This window comes from Sciurus vulgaris, assembly GCF_902686455.1.
Source record: "Sciurus vulgaris genome assembly, chromosome: 9".
Taxonomy (NCBI): Eukaryota; Metazoa; Chordata; class Mammalia; order Rodentia; family Sciuridae; genus Sciurus; species Sciurus vulgaris.
The window spans coordinates 47,419,347-47,445,041 of record NC_136469.1 but is presented as its reverse complement, the minus strand read 5'-3'; the positions used below and the strand labels follow the sequence as shown (position 1 = coordinate 47,445,041).

General features: G+C 35.2%; 1 protein-coding gene across 2 annotated transcripts in view; it reads right to left on the bottom strand.

Moving 5' to 3' along the window:
• ZGRF1 (zinc finger GRF-type containing 1) overlaps window positions 1-25,695 on the bottom strand; it is an 83,971-nt gene that overhangs the window by 28,665 nt on the left and 29,611 nt on the right. Inside the window, exons 11-19 of one of the 2 annotated variants that reach the window (XM_079154624.1) lie at window positions 19,503-19,650; window positions 16,884-17,527; window positions 15,607-15,745; window positions 14,774-14,958; window positions 12,825-13,021; window positions 11,670-11,809; window positions 4,798-4,941; window positions 3,372-3,486; window positions 1,468-1,730 (exon numbers count right to left, since the gene is read on the bottom strand). In XM_079154624.1, coding sequence (XP_079010750.1) covers window positions 1,468-1,730; window positions 3,372-3,486; window positions 4,798-4,941; window positions 11,670-11,809; window positions 12,825-13,021; window positions 14,774-14,958; window positions 15,607-15,745; window positions 16,884-17,527; window positions 19,503-19,650 — 1,975 coding nt within the window. The remainder of the gene's footprint in view (window positions 1-1,467; window positions 1,731-3,371; window positions 3,487-4,797; window positions 4,942-11,669; window positions 11,810-12,824; window positions 13,022-14,773; window positions 14,959-15,606; window positions 15,746-16,883; window positions 17,528-19,502; window positions 19,651-25,695) is intronic. The other variant, XM_079154623.1, reaches the window with a different exon arrangement.

The window sequence follows — 25,695 nt, the reverse complement described above, 5'->3', positions numbered from 1 at the left end:
AGGCGGGAGCATTGCAAGTTCAAGGTTAGCCTTGGCAACTTAGCCAGACCCTGTCTCAATATAAAAACAAAAAGGGTTGTGAATGTAGCTCAGTGGTAGTATTAGAGAAAAAAAAAAAAAAAAAAAAAAAACACAAATACAGAGAAAGGTAAAACTGAAGGTAGATCAATTAGAAAATTGTGTGAGATAATCCCAACAATAATAAATACTAACTTTACTATGTGTCTCCCATTGTGCCAAATACTGTTCTAAACATTTAATTTATATTGAGTTACTTAAACCCCAACCCCTCTGAGGTAGATGCTGTTATCATTTCCATTTTACAGAGCAAGAAATTGAAGCTAAGAGATAAGTAACATGTCCAAGATCAGACAGCTAATTAATGAAAAAGCCAAAGGCAGAATTCTAGCTCTAGAGCCTACACGCCACCCAGTAGGCCACATGAAGATCTAATGATGGACTGGGTTGTATGGATTCAAGTAAAGTGGAAGGAGAAAATCATTATGAAAGATGGATAGCGGGGCTGGGGATATAGCTCAGTTGGTAGAGTGCTTGCCTTGCAAGGACAAGGCCCTGGGTTCAAATCCCTAGCACAAAAAAAAAAAAAAAAAAGATGGATAGCAATCAGATGGGACCCATTTCAGTGATTGTTCTGATATGGGAAGATAAACAGTAAGAAAGTAGAAGGATTAAGAGATGACTAATCATACAAGCAGAGAAACAAGTTGTACCCTATTTGTTTACAATGAATCAAAATAAATAAATTAAAAAAAAAGAGAGGGGCTGGGGAGATAGCTCAGTTGGTAGAGTGCTTGCCTTGCAAGCACAAGGACCTGGGTTCGATCCCCAGCACCACACACACACCAAAAAAAAAAAAAAAAAAAGAGAGAGAGAGAGAGAGAGATGACTAATAGGTGAAGAAATGAGCCACACAGAAGCCAAAATCCAGAGAAAGGTATTAGCTCTGATTAGAAAAAAAAAAAAAAAAAAAGCTCCTTCACTTGGACAGAGTCAAAAATACAAAAGGTAGGAGTGAGTCTAAACTTATGTAAATAAAAGAAGTTCTGTTACAAATTTAATTTCCTATTTTAGAGGCAAGATCCAGGTTTGGAATAGCTGCTGTGGAAGATGAAAGAGAAAACTGACTAGGAATATAAGCTTGCTGATCAGGGTCAAAGTCCTGTCTAACAGAGCAATACACAGACATCTAGACCAAATCTGGACACTTTGGTAATGGCTGTATAATGATACTCATTCATCAGATATGCTGCTGATTTTTCCTTTTAAGGTGGTGAGATCTGCTCTAATCTAATCTAATAATTTATTCAAGTGGGTTCTGGGTTCAAGTTTAAAAGTAATTACTTAACCTCTGAAAACTTGTTTGACTATGATATTACAAAGAAGCAGACTAACTTATATAAGTTTATATAAAAATATATTTAGTAGGACTGTTTTCTTGCTTCTTACCATGTATGACTGTGATAGGGAGGGTATGGGTGTGCAGTTCCTTCCCTGCTTCAACACTGTCATGGGATGCCATCATTTGAGCTATCTGAATTAGAGCTGTAGCTTGGTCCTCGTTTAACTTGTGAGTCTGAATCAATTCACTAGCTAACTGCAATGTTGCTTCCAGGCTAAGTAGTTCAAATTTTGTATTGATATTTGCAAAAGCTGGTGGGATAAATTTTCTCTTATTTTCTCTCTTGTTGCTAACTGTAGTTGACGGAGTCCTAGTGAAAAGGCAACAAATCATAGACTTATTCACAACTGGTCTCATTTCATAAACATCACAGAAAACATTTTCGGAGGAAGGTGGGGAGGACAAATGGATACCAGTCTCAATGTAGAGGAGTGCGCAAGAAGACTAAACTTCGTTCAATATATACTATCTGCAGCATGAGTCTACATATTTTACACATTATTTTATGTACTCTTCAACAACATAATGAAGTCAATTATTTCAAATACAAATATTAAAGTGTGTTCCCAAAACTCAGCACTGGTAAGACTTGGATAGTTAACACTGTTTATTTCAGGTAAAACTGAAAATATATAAATTCTTTTATTCCTTTTTGTTGTTGTTTTTGGGGGGTGGTACAGAGGATTGAACTGAGGGGCACTCGACTACTGAGTCACATCCCCAGTCCTAGTTTGTATTTTATTTAGAAACAGGGTCTCACTGAAGGTCTTGCTTTTGCTGTGGCTGGCTTTGAACACGTGATCCTTCTGCCTCAGCCTCCCAAGCCATTGGAAATCAGGCGTGGGCCACTGTGCCTGGCAGATGCTTTCTCTTTCTATAAGAGAAATATTCCTCACCCGTTTCCCCTTATGTTAACTTTTTACAGTGCCAAGATATATTTGTCAATACCAAAAGACCAACATTTATTCATTAGTATACAGCCTTCATTCACATTTTATGTTTTCTAACTTCAATACATCTCATTCTACTCTAAGATCCAAGTCAGAATATCATACTACGTATAGTAAACCATAAGGATATTTTTTAGCAAGAATTTCATTGGGGCGAGAAAAACAAAACACTCCAAGATGTTTAATAACAATCCAAATTGGAAAAGTGGGCTTTTTCTATTATTTTAATGAATTTAGTATAATATAACTTCCCACTTTTTAAAAAGTATCTTGGTGTTTGAGAAATTAAAAATGAGATACATGTAATGTTAAGAATAAAATCAAGCCATGGGTGGGGTACGCCTATAATCTCAATGGCTGAGGAGGCTGAGGAAGGAGGATTGCAAGTTCAAAGCCAGCATTAGAAACTTAGCAAGGCCCTAGGTAACTCAGTGAGACTCTCTCAAATTAAAAAAATTAAAAGGGTTAACTGCCCCTGAGTTCAATTCCTGGTACCACCCCCCCAAAAAAAAATAGAATAAAATCAGTACTAATACACCCACTAGATTCAAGCTATAATTCTCATAAATGCAAATAATATATAGTACAAAAAATATATGAATTATAAATCATCACTCCAATGATTCTTAAAATATTATCCCTTGATAGAGAAAAAAAAATCATAGCACTTATTTATTAGCCCAAATCACAATAAACAAATAAATAAATAAATGGTAAATTATACATATTTCCTTTTCTTTTTTTATTTTATTTTATTTTATTTGTGAGTCAGGGGGTTATTGGAGATTGAACTCAGGGACCTGAGCATGCTAAGAAAGTGCTCTACCACTGAGCTGTGTCCCCTGCCCCACTCTCTCTTCTAACTAATGACAGATAATAATCTCATACTCTAAAAGATAAACTTTTATTTGTAAAATTTAAATAATGTACTTTTATTGTGTTTTCATAATCACTTTCAGTAAATTTTCATACCAATGACCCAAAGATAAATGATGACTTACATTGTTAACAAGTATGGCATCAGAGGTAGAACAGCTGGATTAAAGTAGTCCTGAATATTTTTCAAAGTTGTTAGTTCTGTGCTGGCATTACAAACCAATAATGCATGGACCACTGCTATCAAGAAGACGCAGAAAATGAACACTCGATGAATATAAAATGACCCATTAAAAACTGGATTAAATGTCTTTATAACTCAGAGTTCAGTTACTAAATTAATCATGACATAAAATAAATCTTTAAGTACATGCAGAGGTCCTTGAACTTCTATCCATTGAATTACTACACTATCTACTCATTCCTTTCTATATGAGTATCCATAAATTGCATAACTTAAATCAAATTTAGAGTTCTGCATATCAGTAAATGAATAAGAACACCTGTTTTGAGTTAGTGCACTGAGGCACGGCTTGACGGCCAGCAGTTATCTTTAATCAGCATACCACTTGTATCCTACAGAAGTATTTGTGTAATTTTAAAACATTCTCTTGCATTTCTTCCCCACTTATTTTATTAAAATATATGGAAAACAGGAAATTAGCATGCTGGTACTGGTAAGGAAACAACTGCAACAAATATGAGAATCTCCATATGAAAAGGGATAAACATTTACTTAATGAGCCTCAGATTCATGCTGGTTGAACTAGGTTTATTCCGTTAAAAAAAGAAAAATCAAAAACTAAAAGCATATATGAAATAATAGGCATGTGTCATTAAATGCCTTGTCTGAATTAGTTATGAACCAAATTCAACTATTAGAAATCATTAGAGATCAAAACGTACAGAGAAGTTTACAGGCTCATAGAACTAAATAGGAATTCAACATACTAAATGCTTCTTTATTACAAGAAAAATTTGATGGGTAGCCAGTTCTATTAATAATGTTTCAAGACCAGATAATAAGATAGTCTCAAAGCAAAAATCATACTATTCTGGCTCAACTCAACCCCAAAACTTCAAGACCTTCCCAAGGTAAAACTAAATTGTTTACTAAATATATATTCAGATAAACCAAGAAGATTAGAACTTGATGCAAGAAATTATTTGAAAAAATTCTCATTTACATGCCTGTTATTTATACTTTTAAAAAGTCAGAAAAAAACTTGTAAAACTCAACTTTAACCTAATGCTTCAGTGAAGATTCAAGATTTCATTATATTGCTTGTCCTTATGGGGACTGAACTGCAGAAATACAGATGTATCAAATTTTCATACACATTTTTCAGGAACACATTGCATAGAATGGGAGAAGACAGAGGTAGCTTTAAACACCATGGTTTTGCTGGCTTTAAGCAAACAATCCCATGCACAGTTAGCATTAGTGCTCACAGTTCATTACATATCTATCATTCTTTTAAAATATAAATCAAGACAGACATGGTAATACTTACTGTTAGTAAGCCAATTAGAAGACATGGTAATACTTACTGTTAGTAAGCCAATTAGAAGGGAAATAACCTTTCAAAGGCAGTAGCTCCACCTCATTGATAGATGATGGTCCAAAGAAAACACTGCATGCAATGAAAGTATCCAGTTCAAAGTCTAGGGTTTTTGAAATCACCCAAAGATCATCTGAAAAAACAAACGTTTTTTCCCTCAGCTTTACTGAAGTATGAGTGACAAATAAAAAACTGTACATAGTTAGGGCATATGACGTGGTATTTTTGAGGTGAGGAGGCTGCTGGGGATGATCCCTGGGCATCACAAATGCCAAGCATGTGCTCTGTCACTGAAATATGACACCAGAAACAACGTGATATTTCCACATAAGTATACCTTGTGAAATGATTTCCACAATCTAGCTAATTAACATATCCATCACCTGACATAGTTACCTTTTTTGTGTATGTATACTGAGAACCCTTAAGAGCTACTCCCTTTGCAAATTTCAAGTACACAATACATTATTATTAACTATAGTTATCATACTGAATATAATAAGATCTCTAGAATTTACTCATAACTAAAGTTAGTACTCTTTGATTATCATCTCCCCATTTTCTATATCCCTCAGTTCTTAGAAACCACCATTTTGCTATTTCTCTAAATTCAACTGTTTTAGATTCACATGTATGTGATAACATTGCCAAACTTGTGTCTGACCTTTTTTACTTAGCATAAAATCCTCCAAGTCTGTACACACTGTTACAGATGATGGAATTTCCTTCTTTTCATGGCTGAATAATATTCCATGACATAGACATATATTTGTTTCCTTACTGAGTTGCTCAAGTTCCTTATATATTTTTGGATATTAATTCCTTATCAGATACATGGTTTGCAAATATTTTATCACATTCTATAGGTTGTCTTTTCATTCTTTTGATTGTTTAATTTGCTATACAGAAGCTTCTAATTTGACGTAATACCATTTGTCTACTTTTTTGGGTGTGGGGGGGATACCAGGGATTGAACTCAGAGGCACTCGACCACTGAGCTACATCCCCAGCCCTATTTTGTATTTTATTTAGAGACAGGATCTCTCTAAGTTGCTTAGCACCTCACTTTTGCTGAGGCTGGCTTTGAACTCATGATCCTCCTGCTTCAGCCTCCTGAGTTGCTGGGATTACAAGTGTGCACCACTATGCATGGCTATTTTTTTTTTTTTAATTTTATGCCCGTGCTTTTGAGTTCTTACCCAAAAATCTTTGCCCATAAGACCATTTGCTCTGTTCGGATAATATAATAAAATACCTTAGCTGATTGCTCTTTGCTTCATAGATATGCTTCTTGCTGGATCCTCATATGGCAGAAGGAGCAAAAGGGACCAAAGAGGCTTTCAACCTCTTTTACAAGGCTACTAATCCCATTCAGGATTTGATGCATTCATGACATAATCACTTTCTAAAGGTGCTGTGTTTTTTGTTTGTTTGTTTGTTCTGTTTGTTTGTTTGTTTAACCTAGGGGGTGGCATATATTAGGCAAGTGCTCTGCCACTGAGCTCTACCCCCAGCCCTAGGCTCTCCTTCTTAATACAGGTTGAGTATTCCTTATCTAAAATACTTTAGACCAGAACGGTTTCAGATATAGGACTTTTTTCAGTCCTATATCTGACTTTTTTATATATGGGGCCCATTTGCATATAACTAATGAGATATCTTAGGGATGGGTCCTAAGTCTAAGCATAAAATTCATTTATATTTCATATATACCTTTACACACAGACAGAAAGCAATTTTATTTATTTTTTTATTTTTATTTTTTTCTGGTGCCGGGGATTGAACACAAGGCCTTGTGCATGCAAGGAAAGTACCAACTGAGCTACATCCTCAGCCCCAGAAGGCAATTTTACATATTTTTAATAATATTTTGCATCAAACAAAGTTTCATGGTGTAGAATTTTCTACTTCTGCACTCAAAAAATTTGGGTCTTTGGAGAACTTTGGATTTGGGTTTTTCAGATTAGGGATGCTCAAATTTTTCATGGGACTTAAGTTCCATTCGGATCATAGAAACCACCTCATATGCTACCAAAAAAAAAAAAGTAGTCCTGGGCTTAATTCAGGCTGACAAAACCATCTGCCAGGGCATCAACAATTGGAACAGTGCCAAAGATCAAATCAGTAAGGTTATTAGCAGTTCCAGGGAGCCTAAAAACAACCACAAAATAGCTTTCAATATCCCATCCCATTTCCACCGATAAGCCTCTTTCAGGACAGCTGAACTTCCTCATCTCCTGCAACTATCTAGCAATCACTAAGTGAATCTTGCCAGGCTCAGGCAAGAACAGGGGCTTAAAGGAGGAGAAAGGTATGGAAGTCTTGAATGGTGTACTTTAAATTGAACAATGACTACATTTTACTTCCAAAACTAGTTTGAAAATTACTGAAAAAAATCTACCAGATTAATTTATTTTAAAATTTCCCTGTTCAACCAGGCACAGTGGTGTATGCCAGTAAACCCAGCAACTCAGGAGGCTGAGAAAGGATGATCAAGGACAGCCTCAGCAACACTGAGACTCTGTTTCAAAATAAAAAACAAAAGGGGCTGAGGATGTAGCTCAATGGTAAAGAGCCCTTGGGTTCAATGCCCAGTACCCCCACCACCACCAAAAAAAAGGTTCCTATTGTAAATAGGAAGGGAGAATTAAAATGAAGAACAGTATAGTATAGTATAGTAAAGAAAAGCTTGAGACTTCATATATCTAAATAGTAATTAATTTATTTAATCACATGCATTTTCAAAGGGAAGAGAAAAAGGCAGGTATTAATTATAGAAAGACTTTTACTTTTAATCATATATATTTCTTTACACCTTGTTTTTTTTTTTTTTTTTCATTGTACAGGTTTATGTACTAGCTTAATATTTTTGGAAAACAATTTCAAATGTTCAGTTTCTAAAAAACCCAACCACTTCATCATGTATAATATACATTTAAAAAATAAAAACATGTTTCTGCACAAAAGTTTCCTAATGTGAACACATTACAAATTCTTTTGCTTATTGAATTAGTAACACAATTCAAAACATGTAAAAAATGTCCAATAAAAAATCTTGAACAAAAACCAAATTTTAAAGACTTAGGGAATTCCTGATTCTGTTTCTAATCAAGAGGCTGAACTAACCACAAAATGGGATCCTAATTAGAATAAGTTATACTCCATGTATGTATGTCAAAATACACTCTACTATCATGTATATCTTAAAAGAACAAAATTTTTTAAATGGGGGAAAAAAGGAGGCTGAACTAGTATGATTGCTGGCTCTCTTCCTGCAGGGAATAGAGACAGAAGTGGAGAAACCCTCTACAGCTGGAATGCTGTTTTGAATTAGAATACCTAGAGTGTATCATTCAGGATTTTGTTCCTCTCCTCTTTCTCTTCTTCTTATCCTTTTTTTGTGGTGCTGAGATAAAACCCAAGGTCTTGTGCATGCTAAGTAGGTAATCTAATCTACCACTGAGTTACATCTTCTGCCTACGATTCTGTTCTTACTTCTCTTGGCCCTCTCCCCAGACCCAACTGCACTGAGAAATAAGACCGAACTATCCATAAATTAATTCACATTTCTGATCCAGAAATTCTCCATGCTACAGTTTGGATACTGAATGTTCTCCAAAGGTCTATGTGTTAAAGGCTTAGTTGCCAGGGTGGTACTATTGGGAGGCAGTGGAAGCTTTGAGAGGCAGGACCTAGGGGAAAGTCTTTACATCATTGGAGGAATGTCCCTAAAGGAGATTTTGACAACAGGGCTCATCTATTCTTTTTGTTCTCTGGTTCATGAGGTCAGTGGTTTATTTTGCTGTGTGCTCCTGCCATGATATGCTGCCTTGTTAGAGGCCCAAAACAATGGAGTCAATTGATCATGAACTGGAACTGCCAAAACAATGAGACAAAATAAATCATTTCTCTTTCTAAGTTAATTATCTCAGGTATTTCATTACAGTGATGGAAAGTTGACTAATATACTCTGGAAAAAATATCAGGACAGCAATAAAAGTCCTGCACTCTAATGAACAGACAAAAAATGGTGGTAAATAACTGATCACAGGGCGGTCTCTATCCCACCTCAATTCTTCCAAATTCTGAGGGCTAAAAATTTTGCAATCTAAAAAAATTATTCTACTTAATGTTGTTTTTCCTTTGAACCAAAAGGTTTAGACTTGACCTCATGGGTTGCTTTACGGGTGATAGTGGTTTTCTGGTGCCTAGGGCTCTCCCCGCTATAGCTCAGCTACACCCCTGATTTCTGGAACTCACTGAAGCTGACAAGACTGGGGTGGGTCTTCCCTCATATGCATTTCCAGAAAGAAGAGCAGTATGAAAAAATAAAATAGCATGAAATAGCTCGTAATGTTTACATTAATTACACATTGAAATGATATAGCTTTGGATATATTTGGGTTAAAGTATATTATTAAATTTTTTTTAAAGAAGGTCTTGTTGAATATTCTTCCGGAAGAAGAAAAAACTAAAACCCAGAATATATAAAAGTTAAGAGAGTTGGAGGATAAATTCAGAAGTGTTAACATCTGAATAAAAGATATACAAAGAAGGAAGATTATGTGAAGAAATAATGAAGATCAATTTTCCAGAATTACAAAATAAAAAGGACTTCAGATTTAAAAGTCTTATAGTGTGGCCAAAAGGGGAAAATATGAAAAATCCACAGTTAAACACAATTATCAGGAAATAAAGACAAAAATCATAGATAAAATTTTAAAGCTTCCAGCCCAAAAGAACAAATAACAGAAAGAGAGTGCCCTCAGAGTTTTTAACAGTAACAATGGATACAAGTATAATTACTAAGTAAAAAGGTATGAAATTGTAGTTTCTGTAGGTCACAAGTATAAAGGGAAAACTCAGAGGCCAAATTTTATTTCATTATTTTATTTTTTGCAGTGCTGGAGTTAAAACTCAGGAATTTGTCAGTGCTAGGCAAGTGCTCTGACACTGAGCTACAATCTCAGTCAAAAATCAGAACTTTATAAAAAGCAGTCACAGAAAGACAGCAAATAAATTCATACTAACCCAAAAGTTACATTAGTACTACTTAAAGTAACCTGACCTGAATGATTTGTAATTGCCAGAAGTAACTTCTGCTAGAATGTAATTCAACAAATCAACATAATGTTCCTTCACTGATAAAGTCTCCAATAAACAAGACAAAATAACTAAACAAGTCTGCCTAATGACATAAGTGATTTAAACTCTGCTGTAACTGTTTCCTTCTTTTGAAAACTAGTAAGTCTGCGGACTGGAACCAGCTGCAAATGATACTCTGAATATCACTAGTCTAAATAATGTCAACTGGGGGAGAAGGAAGATAGACAGTGAAGGAGAGGGTCTAGGGAAGAACCAAGGGTTATGAACGTTTTCTGAGAAGTTGTTTTACTGGAGGTAAGATTTAACTATCACTTTTTAAAAAGGCAAGAAAGGAGTTAAAAGAGCAAAGAAAGAGTGGGATAAACAAATAATTTAAGATTGTAGGAACATATACAAATGTATCATGATTATAATAAATCTAGCTATTTGGGCTTGTTTATAGGTCAAATTTTTATAATTGAGACATGGTGTTTATAAGGAACACACCTATGAGAACACACAAAAGTGGAAAGAAAGGATTCAAAAAAGATTTATCAAATAAATATTAGCAAAAACACACCTGGCATGTCTACATTAAGAAATACATTTTAAGAAAAAAGTATTAAATTTTTGGATAGGATCTCTATGTAATGATAAAAGTTTCAATTTGTCAAGACTATATATAACAGTAACTTAAAACATACATGCACTTAATAAAATAAGCTCAATATATAAAATGCAAAATGAAAGAAAATAGCAAGGAGAAAGCATACCATAGAATATTTCAACTGTCTCCCTGAATTGCTGATACATGACTAACCAAAAATTGGCAAGACTAGAGAAGATCTGGAGAAAGCAATTACTAAACTTGATCTGATTGTTAAAGAGCTCTGCATCTAATAATATGCCATTAAGAACCTAGATGAACTTTAAGGAACAGGATTATGAAAATCATAATCTCTGCTAACTAGTAAGTTTGTAGACTGAAACCAGCCTGCAGATGATACTCTACAGGTTAAGTCAAAAGATAATAATAATAATAATAAATAGAAATTTCCTTAAAGACATGCTTATTAACTTGTAAGCTAAAGATGAAATCATAAAGGAAAATTTAAATGAAATAATTTAAATGAAAAAAGTACTTCAGCAAAAGTAGAATGGTACTTTGAGGGAAATTTACAGTCCTGATTTTATAGAAAATAGAAAAGCCTCAAAATTAACAAGCTACCCATCTGACATAGAATGTGCAAAAAAGATTACACTAAATCCAAACAAAAAAATAAAATAAAGGTATTGTGTCCACCTACAATCAAAATATATACATGCATATATTGTATATGTACATATATATATATTTAAAGGAAAAAAGAAGAAGAATGGAATTCAAAAACAAACCAAAACTAGGTTGGGATATATCTCAGCTGGTAGAGTGCTTACCTTGCATGTACAAGGCCCTGGGTTCAATCCCCAGCACCACAAAACAAAACAAAACAAAAGATACTTGCAATCTTTGATCAACATAGGCAAAAGACTGTTCTTTGAAAAAACTAACCAAATAGGCAAACCACAGGCATATATAATTATATCACAATGAATCCTATTATTATATATAATCATTATGTACCAATATAAACTTTGTAACAAAAATTTTTAGGAAAATAAATAAATAAATAAGCACTTTGAATACAGCTCAGTGGTAGAGGACCTCCAGCCAGGACTGGAAAAAAAAGTTCAGTTATTTGTAAATAAATCATCAACATGAGCAGACCAACTTACCTTTGCTATAAATTGAAGAACTTTCCTTCCGACTCAATTTAAGATAAAGTTTGCTTTTCTGCTCACTATAAAATTCAGGATTTACAGCAGTAAACTTTTTAAGTTTGCCATACTGTTTTCTCTGAAAATCAAACCCTTTCCTGAAAAAAGAATATAAATAAAAATGAATTTGAATATTAATTTTTTTAAAATCTTCATTTTTTTTAATGACTTTCTAAAAATCTTTAAGATAAAACATGAAAAGGACTGGAGTTCTGTGCATTTATATACTTTCATACATGCATACAATATATAAATATTCCATCAAATGAAGAAAATAGTAATCATCACAGAATCATCATCAATTGATTGATTGACTGACTGCAGTGCTAGGGATCAAACCCAGAACCCTGTGCATGCTAGGCAAAGCACCCTATCACTGAACTATATCACCAAACCCTGCCATCAGTTTTAAAAGAGATGAAGGTAGGAAAAGTATCTAAAAGATAAAGAATATCAATTTCTATGACAGTAAAATGAGAATAATACTTGTCTCCACTATCTCCATATCTTATAGGTTACTGTGATAATTAAATAAGACAGAGTGCTTATAAGACAGCCTAGCATCTAAAAGCTCCCAACAGATTATTATTAAATAATCATGCAAATGATCATACTTTTTTAGTAATCACACTTCTATAAAAAACATGTTTCTTAAAAGTACCATTCTATCATCCCGTAGGCTATATAGTTCAGACTTGTGAATGATCACCCACCTATCATACAGAACAGATAAAAATTATTCCTATGGTTTGTTCAACAGTTTCTCTTGAGAATGTGAACGAGAGCCTGGACTACACATAAAAATGGTTAGAAAAATAGTCTCCTTCCAGTTATTCTGATATGAAACTGCTTGATATTTAGACAGAGTTAAAATAACCTTAAAGATTCACTTTCATTTTAAACTTACAGCAACTAAGGTATTCTCTCTGTTAGATACTTTTCCTATCTCAATCTCTTTCTAAGCTGTTGATAATTCTGTGAGGGTTGCTATTTTCTGATTTATATTATATTATTATTTCATTATTATATTAATATATATTTATATATAACATTTTTAATGTATATTATTTTCTGATAGTAATTACAGTAATTATTTAGTAACTTGAAACATACCTCACCAAAAGATGGCATTCCTCATAGAGTGGTATCTTTTGACTTCTTAAATACAAACCAATACTCTTAATATCACTTAAAACCATGCTAGGTTGAGACTCTTCCTGTGTTAACCATACAGGAGTCACTTCCTCAAGCCACTTAAAAAATTTACATTGATCAGCTTTGGGTCTGTCACATGTATAAAACAGACGGCCCTAAGGAAGAAAAAATACATTACAATTTAGGACTTGGGGTGTAACTTAGTGGTAGAGTGCTTGCCTAAATGCATGAGGTCCTAGATTCAAAACCCAACACTAAAAAAAAAAAAAGAAGAAGATATTAATTTGGTAAGAAAAATGTTTTTTTTCTCTTTTTTTTTTTTTAATTATGTTTGTCAACACTTATAAAGATTACTTGGCATTATTAATGTACCCTACAAAGTCACTATACAACTTAATTTTATTATTAATTTAAATGTTACAATAAAACTTAAAAACCACCTATTTTCCATCTGCTTTCTCTTTATCAAAGGGAGAAAAAGAGCTGGGCATGGTGGCACATGCCTGTAATCTCAGTGGCTTGGGAGGCTGAGGCAGGAGGATCATGAGTTCAAAGCCTGCCTCAGCAACTGCAAGGTGCTAAGCAACTTGGTGAGACCCTGTCTCTAAATAAAATACAAAACAGGGCTGGGGATGAGGGTCAGTGGTCAAGTGCCCCTGAGTTCAATCCCCGGCACCAAAAAAAAAAGAAAGATATTATTCTGAGAATAAAATTATTTGAAATCAACAATAAATTAAAATTTATGATTTCTCTGATTGTATTCATCATAAACAACTTGAAATCTATCCAGAAACAATTAGAAGCAATATCTCTACATTTCTTTTCCAGCTGTTTTCCTCATACAAGTATGTATGTGCACACATATACATACATGTACAGTGATCTTTTTGAAAACAAAATTTCAGATGATACATTTTCTCTACTGTAACCTAACCATTACACCCAACAATATAGTATAAGCATGTAACCATGTCATCGAACAATCATAAAAAAAAAAAGATTTTATTAGCTCTACTTCATTCTTCATGGCTATGATATTAGTTATGAATTCTTGCTTTTGGTAACTAAATTTAAAATCAAACTTACATAATTAAAGAAATAGGATATGCAAATAGGTTAAGAAAACTATTAGGAATGAAAGCACAATCTTACAAATGCATACAAGCTATCAACCAATACACATTTTACTAACCTGCCTTCCTCCATGGTATGTTATCAGCAATACAAATTAGCTCAGTCTGATTTTTTATTCCTCTGGTGTTGTTGGGATTACAAAGTAGACTAGTTACAACCTTCATTTCTTTCTTTCTTCCTTTCCTCCTTTCTCTCTTTCTCTTTTTTTAATTTTGAGGGCAGGAATACTGTGAATTGAACCCAGAGGCATCTACCACTGAACTATATGCCCCAGCCCTATTTATTTGGATTTTTTGGTTTGTTTATTTTGAGGCAGAGTTTTGCTAAGTTGAAGAAGCTGGCCATGAACTTTTGATCCTCCAGCCCAGCCTCCTGAGGATTACAGGCATGTACCACTATGCCCATTTCTTTCAGGCTCATTTCTGCATGTTTCTAAATCCTCAGGTGGAACATATTCTCCTCAGTGGTCTCACTATATCTTGGGCATATCTTCCAGTTTATCTATTACAGTAATATATAAAATTTTCTTTCATGTATCTCTCTTTGTTCATTACTGTGCAGTAAGTTCCTAAGCAACTTGAAGGTTGATCTTAACTCATATTTTTGCATCCTAGAACACAGCTCATTCTTTTCATAAAAACAATTTTACTCTATTAGTTCCTAATGCTCAATCAGAAGACTCCGAAATCAAGTCTCATTCTTCAAGCTTTCCATAAAGCAACAGTTACCTAATTATGCATAAGACAAGTATTAGGTGTGTGTGGGAACAATACCTTATTTGGACCTTCCTTTTTAACCATAACAAGTTTTGCAGGTTGATCATGATGACAGGATGGCAAATTATTTTCTACAGTTTTCAGTTTCTCTCCTTTTGATGATGTGTAAAATGATATGTCAACTTTTGAAAGAGCTTTGTGCAACCTTTGTGCCAACTCAAACAGCAATAAATTTAGATGTTCTAGAAAAAAGTAGATATAGCTGAAATTTAAATACAAAGTAATTTTGTGTTTCTATCACACGTGCTCTTTGTTAGCGAAAATTGATAATAGCCTTTAAATAGAATCAAATAAAACATAATACAAATATCCTTTGTTGTGGTAGTGGTAGTGGTAGTAGTAGAAGTACTTGGAACTGAACCAAAAAGGATTCTTCCCCTGAGTTACATCCCCGATCCGTTATGCTTTTTACTTTGAGGCAGGGTCTTGCTAAGTGGCTCAGGCCACTTGTGATCCTCCTGTCTCAGTCAAGTGGCTGGATATATAGACATGAGCCAGTACAGTTTTTTTAAAGGTGGAGTTGCCCTTGTATCTCAAAACATTCAGAACTGATCCTACATCATACTTAAAATTTTCCACTTAATTTAACAAGGTCATGAAACAGTTCTATCTTGAAAATGTAAAGTATAATTTTAAAAAGATAATACTGTCATTTTCTATTTTCCAAACTCTATTTTGATCTTAAGTAGAATAATGGTTACTGTCAAAAACAATTAAACAAATGGAAAATAAATCTCAAGTGGAGAACTATGAAAATTCATAATACACTTTCCCATAGTTCTATTACACTAAGCAGCCATCAAAATGAAATAAAAATATAACAGTCATACCTATGATACAAGATGTAAAGGTCTGCTTATAATGAGCTGGAGACTGAAAAACAGTTGGTATATGAATCTGCCTTTTGGGAAGATAAGCACATTTTACTTTCTGTCCACTTGGGAAGCATAGCTCAGAGTCATTTATCTCCTGAAATGGAATGATTCAAGTAAACTCCAAAACACCAGTTTATCATTGAGTAAACTGTTTTTCATAGATATGTTTAATATACTAAACTTACTTTTGATTTCTTGAGTCCATGAAAATTGTTTTCTAATTTTAAATGAGAATACTGATAGAGCCAGAATAACAATGCATGGCACTTTTAGTTTTAAATAACATTTTTGGCTATCTCTTAATAAGTTTTTGAAATTTTTTTTCCTTTTTTTTGTTATATATAACATTATGGTTCATTCTGACATAACTATAAAGACATAGAATATAATTTGCTATAAGTCAGTCCCTAGTATTTATCTTTCTCTCCCCTGCTCTCGCCCCTTGTTCCCTTCCCTCTACTCTACTGATCTTTCTGCTATTTACTTAGAGTTGTTGTTTTTACTAATTAGTGCCTTGTGTATATACACAATCATGAGATTCACTGTGGTACATTCATATATGTACATAGTAAAGTTAGGTCAGATTCACTCCACTGTTCCTCCTTTCTCTTGTCCCTCTTCCTTTCCCCTCAATCCCCTTCTACTCTAATGATCTTTTCTATTTTGATGAAATCCACCTCCCTCTTATCCCGCCCCCACCCCCTTATTTTTGGGTTAGCTTCCACGTATCAGATAAAACATTCAATTTTTTACTTTCTGGGTCTGGCTCATTAGTTTTTGAATATATTATGCCAGGAAAAAAAATGTAACTGAATGAATCATTATGTATCTCTATTTCTTGTTATGACTATGATAATTATAACCAATGTATAATAAATGTACCTTTATCCTAATAATAATCCATTTGAAAAATTGACTTGATAGTCATAAATAAAAACAAGAACAGTAATATTTATATTGGAAGTACCAAAACAGAAATAAGAGCTATAATTTATCAAATACCTATTATATGGCAGACAGCACCAGATACTTTCAAATATATAATTTCATTTAATGTTCACAACTACTTTAAATCAAAGGAGATGATGTAACTATAGCTAGAGCTCTAGACAAAAAAATCCATATATTCCAAAAGTAAAACTGCACCTATGCAATTTTTTTCATTCTTTTGTTGAAATTCAGGCGGCAACTATTGGAAAAAAAATCACCAAGAGACTGGTGCATTTCCTCACCTGTAAATCCTTTGTACTGTAGTTGTAGCAGACAGACTTTCCTAACACATTTTGAACTTCCTCAGATTTGGAAGTCTGCTTTATACTCAAAGAAAGTGCTTTCTTTCTGGAAACCAAATCTTGACTGCTAAAACCCTGCTGCTGTTGATAGAGCACGCTTTTTATCATTTGCAATCGCACAGAGTCTAAAGAACTTTCATTCATAGCCTCACTCTGTCTTTCACAGGAGTCACTAAAAAGCATCCCAGAAACAGTCTCAGTGAAGAAGCCATCTGTTCCTATATCGACTCTGTTTGAAGGAGTCAGGTTACATTGGGATGTATTTTCATATTTCAGCCACTTGCTTTGAGATTTAGTATTAGGCAATGAAACATCCCTTGGAGATATTTTCATAGCTTCTTCAGAGAAAGTTTCACTTTGGTCCTCAGGCCCAATGCTAAAGGGAAGAGCTGCTGACTCTTCACACAAGTTGAACGCGGGGGAACCAGAAGACTCTGGTATGTCACAGTTGATCACAAATGAATAAGAGTCTAAGTTAGGCAGCCCAGGAGAATGTGGCAAGGCGATAAATGGAACTTGGGCTCTACTTACTAATGGGAGCATCTGAAGGTTCTTATTCTTCAAAGAACTAAATTTTTTCATTCCTGAAAAAAACCAGAATGCTGATGCTGATTAAATAGAAAATGTACTATAAGTCATTACCAAGACTAATGTACCAACTTGTCCTGTAAAAAAAAAAATATATATATATATATGCATATATACACACACACATATATATACACATATGCATATCTATTTTTATTCCCTTTTAAAAATCAATGGTTTTAATCTCAAAAATAAAATTTCAAAGATAATTTACAGATTTTGAAACTTTATTTCAATACTGATAAACTTGAAGTACTCTATCTTTTCCTTCTTATCTAAGGATTTTTCCCTAAAAATTATGATATTATATAGTACTAATGGTTTCAAAGCATTTCAAAGCCAAGAAAGAATCTATCATTCTCAATTTATAGATGAGACCACAGGAGACCAGAAGTAACTTGTCTGCCAAGTGGCAGGGTCAGGGCAAGAACCCAGAACTAAGTTTTAATATTTATTTTGTATTCATTCTCTAAATACTGAATTTCATGGCTCACTTATTACTATGTGACTGTAACTTTCTTCATATACTCATTATATTCACGAATTATTATGTTACTCTTCAGCATAAAGATTTTCACTTTATTTTGATCTACTGGTATATGATAAGAATATAATTCTGTTAAACTCATGGTAGACTTTTGCCTGAATGACTTTTATAATTCCTTCTATCATCAGCTTTAGTATAGAGATACTACTGGAAATGTAAAAAGCAATAAATATTTGTTGAATACCTAGAAATATAAATAATACTGCATGGAAACTTTGCAAGCTAAAGTTTTCGTCTGACAATGCTATAGATTCCTGTCTTATAGTAATGTACCTTTCAGACAACATTTCTATTTTGTGGGAAATAAATTCTGGAGATCATTTGGGAAGTAGTAAAGCAGTAGGTAAGTCAATGAATATTCTTTTATAAACTGCTATGTTTTAATTCTAACAAGTTGGTCAAGCAACGCTGAAAGGAAAGTTAAAAACTCCATTAAGGAAGTAAAAGATTCATGGTATAACTGTAAAAATCTCATTAGTCCCTTGCCACTACATGTGTTGTAAAATACCTACTCCTTCCATTCTGACTCCAAGCCACCTACCCATTCACATAAAACTTTTTTCCTTTTATAGCATCCACTTTTAACCAAAAAATTTAAATACAACATCATCCTCACCCAAAACTTCAAAATTAAGGGAAGATATATTGATGAGATTATAAGAAAAGAGAGAGGAAGCACAGCACAGTGGCACATGCCTATAATCCCAGCTACTCTAAAGGGCTGAAGCAAGAGGATGCAAAGTTTGGGTCACTCTGGGCAACTTACGCCCTGTCTAAAAAAAATAAAAAGGCCTGGGGATTCAGCTAAGTTTTCCACTTAGTCCCTGAGTTCAATTCCCAGTATCATTGAAAAAAAAAAAAAAAAAAAAAAAAAGGATATAAGTTAGTGGAAGGCCTATAGAATAATATTGTACTTATTAAGAAGCAGAGTTCACAAGAATCAAAATGTATAAAAACACCCAGGCCTGAGAATACAATGGTGACAGCAGAAGTTGAAGAGTTTCCTGATACTGCCAGAATCTCAAAGCAAAAACTAAAACTCAGGTTATGCTAAGGTCACCCAGTAGTGCTGAGGAGAGATCCACAATGAGTCATTCCCCTGGAAGAAAAAGCGTCCATAGAGGGGTCACACTGCGGAGTTACAACTGTGAGAAATGTCAGTGGTATGAGACACTTTTCAGTGGCATGTGATAAGAAAGCTGAAGTGAGAAGTAAGAAGAAACTAGAAAACCAGAACGGAGTATTGTACTTGGGACAACTATCTAAAATAGGAAAAATCCAAAGGAAGAAAAGATATGGGAAGGCCTCAAGGGATATGATACCAAATCCAGTTCCAAGGAATTTTGGGGTTATTAACAATCTCCTAAATAAAAAAACTTCACTACATGGACTAAGAGTTATTTGAGTAATATAGTAACAACCACCCTCCAAGAAGAGAAAGTCATGGTCACCAGGTAAAGTTCTTGCTTTCAGGGATTCTTCAGAGAATTCTAGCACATCTTCATTTTTTGAGTTCAAAGAAAAAGTAGAAATAGGACTCAATGTAGAGAACTTTTGTTCTGATGACTTCACCTATAAAGAAAGAAGAAACAAAATCACAGACCAAAATCTTACTGCATTTTTTCCTTATAGTTTGAATAACTTGGTAATCTATATTATAAAAATAATGATATAGAGCTATGGTGAGGACAAAGAACCACAAAACTTCTTTCCAAAAGGACAGGATAATTCATTAAAATCAACAAGAATAACAGAAGTAAAATACAAAACCTAAAGTCTTTGAATTTTGAAATGGGTCTGATTCTCATAAGGACTGAACTGGGTTATGAGAATTTGGTTCTAAAGATCAATTTCCATACTGAGAGACTCAGGTCTCATGTTTGGACTTGTGAAAATTTAAAGTCCTACACACAGTTTTCTCTTATGTCCTCCAATGTGGAGTTTATCTACAGTTGATCTAAACTTCAACATATTGCTCCTCAATGAAGTGACTTTTTAAATATATCTCAGATGCACTATTATTCTCATTAGATTGGCATTTAATTTTGCTGCTGCTGCTGCTGCTTTCAGAAATAAACCATCTTAAAATCTAATATGATATCACCTTTAATATATGCTTGTATAAACAATAAAAAATAAACATTTAGAAACTGTTAAGAGTGGTTTCTGCCTCTGGGAGGGTGGAAAAGAACAGGGCAGGAAAGCAACTGGAGCAGGTAGACACCAGGCGATCCAGGCCACCGCCAGTCCCATAGCACTCTGAGACACAACGTGCACCTCCCAGAGGGTTGTGGGTCCTTTCTTGCAACCAACACCCCGCCCAGCAGGACAGCCACTCGCCCTGCTCACCAAGCTCTACCGCATGCTTGGTGGAGACCCCAGTTCCCTGCTCAGCCAGCCTGGATGAGCTTGCAGGCTGCTGTTCCTTCCAGCCCCTGGGCTGGCCTTCTCTGGAGGATTTTGATTCTTCACAAATTACAGAGCAGAGAAGAAAGAGAGGTGAGGTGGGAGCGCAGGATAGTGGGTCCAACACCCCCTGCCTCTGCCTAAGATGCACCTCTCCTCTCCCACCTAAGGCAGTCTGACTGAAGGGAGATGCCCCAAAGGCCCCCTGCTTGAGGGCCAGGCTTCATGCTGGACCCAGGGAGAGCACGTATCCCCACAGGGAAGCAACAGAGGACCTGGTTCCTCCTCGGGGCCAGTATGCCACTGCACAGGGATGAACCTCGCCTGCTTGCCCTGGTCTGGAGGACTACTCTGTGTGGGTGGGGTGGGCAAGAATCAAAGGAGAAAGCCATGTTCCATAAAAAGGAGGAATTTCAGACTTTTTAAAACTAGGGCATTTTTTATATTTTTTCTTTTCCTGAAAGAAGTGAAAGGGATTAGAGATTCAAGGACTGCGAATCTCTAGGCACTAGGATGCTCTTTGACCAGAACCTAGTCCCGAGGCCCTGCCCCTCAGCTGCTGCCCCGGCACCTGGATGGCCTCTGTCCTTGAGGACTGGCTTGCCGAGTGACTTGTAAGGCCAGCTCCACTCACTGTGGCAAGGAGCCTGAATTCCACATTCAACTCATCCCTGGCCCTGCACTTTGTTCAGATCGATCATGGTGGTGTGTGTGCGTGTGCACAGCCTTGCCCCCTTGCTGCTGGCCCAGGCACAATGGCCTCCACCCACCACCCACGCACCAGCCCAGCCAGTTCCTTTCTCTGTGCCCACCAGGTCGGCAACCCTGCTGGCCCCTTGGCTCACTCTGGACCTGCTCCTGAGCCTCATCCCCTCTGCAGAGGTTGAGCCGATGTAACGCATTCATGGGAACACAAAGAAGAAGCAGTATTTTCAAGTTTTTCTAAGGCACATAAAGCATTTCAAACAGAAAAAAATTTCATACTCTTCTGAATGGTTTGAACTTATAAAACTAAATATGCTTGTGTATGTGTTTTCATTTTGTCATTGTTTTTTAGTAAATGACAATAAAAATTAAGTTTTTATACATTAGGGCTAAAGTGTATTTTAGTGGTAAAGTGTTTGCCTGGCAGGTGCAAAGCCTTGGGTTTAATCCCCAGCATGCCACCACCGCCCAAAAAAACCCCATATACACACACACACAAACACGTATATATATATATATATATATATATATATATATATATATATATATACACATATACCTACATTTTATTTTTTTTTTATTGTAAACAAATGGGATACATGTTGTTTCTCTGTTTGTACATGGCATAAAGGCATACCATTTGTGTAATCATAAATTTACATAGAGTAATGTTGTTTGATTCATTCTGTTATTTTTTCCCTTCCCCCCACCCCGCCCACCCCTCTTTACCCTCTATACAGTACTTCCTTCCTCCATACTTGCCCCCCTCCCTAACCCTAACTCTAACCCTAACACTAACCCTTCCCTCCCCCCCATTATGTGTCATCCTCCACTTTATACCTACATTTTATAAAGAACATTTTCTTGATTGGCTACTGAGTTTGGGGTGTTGTGCTAAGAACTAAGGATGAGAAAATGAATATTCATAGTCTCTCCACTCAAGGAGATTAGTCTAATGAAAGATGTAGACAAATGGGGAATTATAACTTGATCAACATGATAATAATAGTTTTCCTACATTAACAAGTTCTTACGTGCCAAGGATTGTTCTGAGCACTTGGGATTATTAACTTTAATCCTTACCACAGCCATATAAGGAATAAACTCTTATTTTCCTTACTTTGCAACTGATGGAACTGAGGAAAAGAGCATTAAGCAGTAGACTTGTTTAAATTCATCCAGTTTATAAGCTACAGAATTGGAAATTCAAACCTGGGCAGTTTAGACTGCATTTCCAGTTCAATAAAAATTACAGAAAGAGGAAATCCTGAATATTCTACCCTGGTCCCCTACTACCTTCTCCACAAACTTGCCAGAGTTCTTTCTAAAATTTAAGTATTTCACCTCTATGATCAACTCTCCAATGGCTTTCAGTGTCTCTCAAAGTAAAAGGCATCTCTTCAAGTGTCCTACGTGGCCCCATCTGACCAGGTTCCTTCTTTTCTTTGACCTCACTTCTATCATTCTCCCTCCCAGTCACTCCTCACTCACTCCATAGTAGCCTTGCTGTTCTACAAACTGACAAGCCTTCTCCTGCATCAGACCTTTTACATTTGTTATTCCCTCAGCCTGGAATAATTTCCCTTCCTTCACCTAAATCTCTAGTCCAATGTTATCTTATTGAAAAGGCCTCACCTTACCTATATAAATAGAACTCTATCCCCACCTGCACTATCTAACTCCCTTACATAGCTATCTGATTCTCCACAGCATTCAAAACCCTCTGTATATTTTCATTGTCTGTCTCCCTTTACTAAAATATAAATTCTATGAGGACAAAATTTTGTCTGTTTTATTCACATGCTTATCTTGATATGTAACAAAAAATAGTTGCTCAAGAAATATCTGCTGAATGAATGAATGACTAAATATGTCAGTCTTTGTCAGGAGTTTGCCATGGTCTTCATTTCTTACCTCTCATTCAATATTTAATTCTCTCTAAACTATTTTCTAGAAAACCTTCCCATTTAAATGACACTGCTCTTGCTAAGGTCACCAATGACCTCCAAGTTGCTAGATGAAATAGGACATCTTTCTGTCCTTATTTTATTGGATATTTCAACAATAACTTATCATCTCCAATCTGATTCTTGAGAATGGGAGATAACCCAGTCTCCTCACTCTGCACTTTTTAAATGGATCCATCCATTCCTATTGCTTTAAACTTTTCTTTGAGCAAGTGAATGCATAAAAATCTTCTGTGAATCAAATCCATGTAATCCAACATCTCTGCTTGTCTGTTTCATAGGCATTCCTTATCCCTGTCTATATACTCAACAAACTGCTGCTTCCTACTAGAGACTGAATTAGGTGCTCCCCAAATTCACATGTTGAAGCCCTACTTCTCAATGTGATTGTTCTTAGTGACAGGGTCTTTAGGAGAAAACTGAGTTAAATGAGGTCATAAGTATAAGGCTGTGATCTGGTATCAGCAGAGACACCAAAGATCACTTACTTTCTTGCCTATATATGTTTGCACACATGCTCTCTCTCTCTCTCTCTCTCTCTCTCTCTCTCTCTCTCTCTCTCTCTCTCGCTCCCTCCCATTTTCCCTCCCTCTCAACCCTACCCAAGGCACACAAAAAAGGAAAGGACATGTGAGAACATTGCAAGAAGGCAGTCACAAAAAAGGAAAGGCCATGTGAGAACATAGCAAGAAGACAGTCATCTGTAAGCCATGAAGAGGTCCTCACCAGAAACTGAGTCAGTTGGAACCCTGATCTCAATCTCAGGAAAGTTTCTTCAAAAAATGATGCAGAAAAATTGGATATCCATATGAAGAAGAAAAAAACTAGAAACTATGCAACCAGTAGAAGAAAATGGAAAACATTGTGGAACACTGGTCTGGGGAAAATTTTTTTGGATACGTCTCCAAAAACACAGGTAACAAAAACAAAAATAAACTAATGGGGTTACATCAAATTAAAAAGCCTCTACACAGCAAAGGAAACAATCAACAGAGTGAAGAGGCAACCTACAGAATGGAAGAAAATACAAACAGACTATTCATCCAATAAGGGATTAATATCAAGAATATAAGAGGAACTTAAATAATTCAACAGTAAAAAAAAAAATCTGATTTTAAAATGGGTAAATAATCTAAATAGACATTTCTTAAAACAGAATTATCAAAATGGCCAACAAGTATATGAAAACATTCTCAACATTATTAATCATCAGGAAAATGCAAATCAAACCACAATGAGATACCATCTTTACCCCAGTTAGAAGGGCCATTACAGAAAACACAAACACACACAAAATGCTGGGAGGATGCAGACAAAGGGGAACTCGTAAACACTGTTAGTGGGAATGCCAATTAGCAAAAATATTATGGAAAACATTTAGAGTAGAACGAGATGACCCAGAGACCCCACTACTAGGTGTACAGCAAAAGGAACTGAAATCATTTTATGAAAGAAACATTTGTACTCCCATAAGTCCTGCAGCACTATTCACAATAGCCAAGATAGGTACACAGTGATGATGGATAAGGAAACTCTGGTGTACGCACACAATGGGATATTTTTCAGTCACAATAAATGATGAAATTCCATCATTTGCAGTAACAAGGATAGAAGTAGAGGACATTATGTTAAGTGAAATAAGTCGGGTACCGAAAGAAAAACACCACATATCCTCACTTATATATAGAAGCTTAAAAAGTTTTTATCTTACAGAAACAGAGAACACAATAGTGGTTACCAGAGCTTAGGATGGGTATGGGGGAGAAGGGGAGATGGTGAGAAGATGGTTATTGGGTAGAGAAGTACAGCTAGACAAGAGGAATAGTTTTCAATTTTCTATAGCACAGTCAGATAATGATAGAAATCAAATTAATTGACTATTTCAAATAGCTAGTAGAGAGGATTTTGAATGCTTCCAACAAAGAAATGATAAATGTTTGAGGTAATAGACATGCCAGTTACTCTAATCTGATCATTATATAATGTATACATGTAATGAAATATGACACTAAACCCCACATATATGTGCAATTATATGTCAATTATAAATAAAAATGCACTTTTAAAAATGCATTAAAAATAAGTCTGGGGCTGGGGATATAGCTCAGTTGGTAGAGTACTTGCCTTGCAAGCATAAGGCCCTGGGTTCAATCCCCAGCACCGCAAAAAAAAAAAAAGTCTAAGTGAAGATGAAAAAGTTTTAGATATTTAATACAATGCAAGTATGATTAATGCCATTGAACTTTATACTTACAAATGATTAATATGGCCAGATGTAAAGGTATAGGCATGCAATCCCAGTTACTTAGGAGGCTGAGGCAGGAGAATAAGGAGTTTAAAGCCAGCATGGGCAACTCAATGGCACCCTATCTGAAAATAAAAGAAAAAGAGCTAGGGATGTAGCTCAGTGGTAGAGCACTTGCCTACCACACATGAAGGCCCTAGGTTTAATCCTAGTACTACCAGAAAAAATAAAAAGAAGAAGAAAGGCATAGCAAATAATTATGTAAAATGAAACAAAGAAAAAATCTAAAAAAGG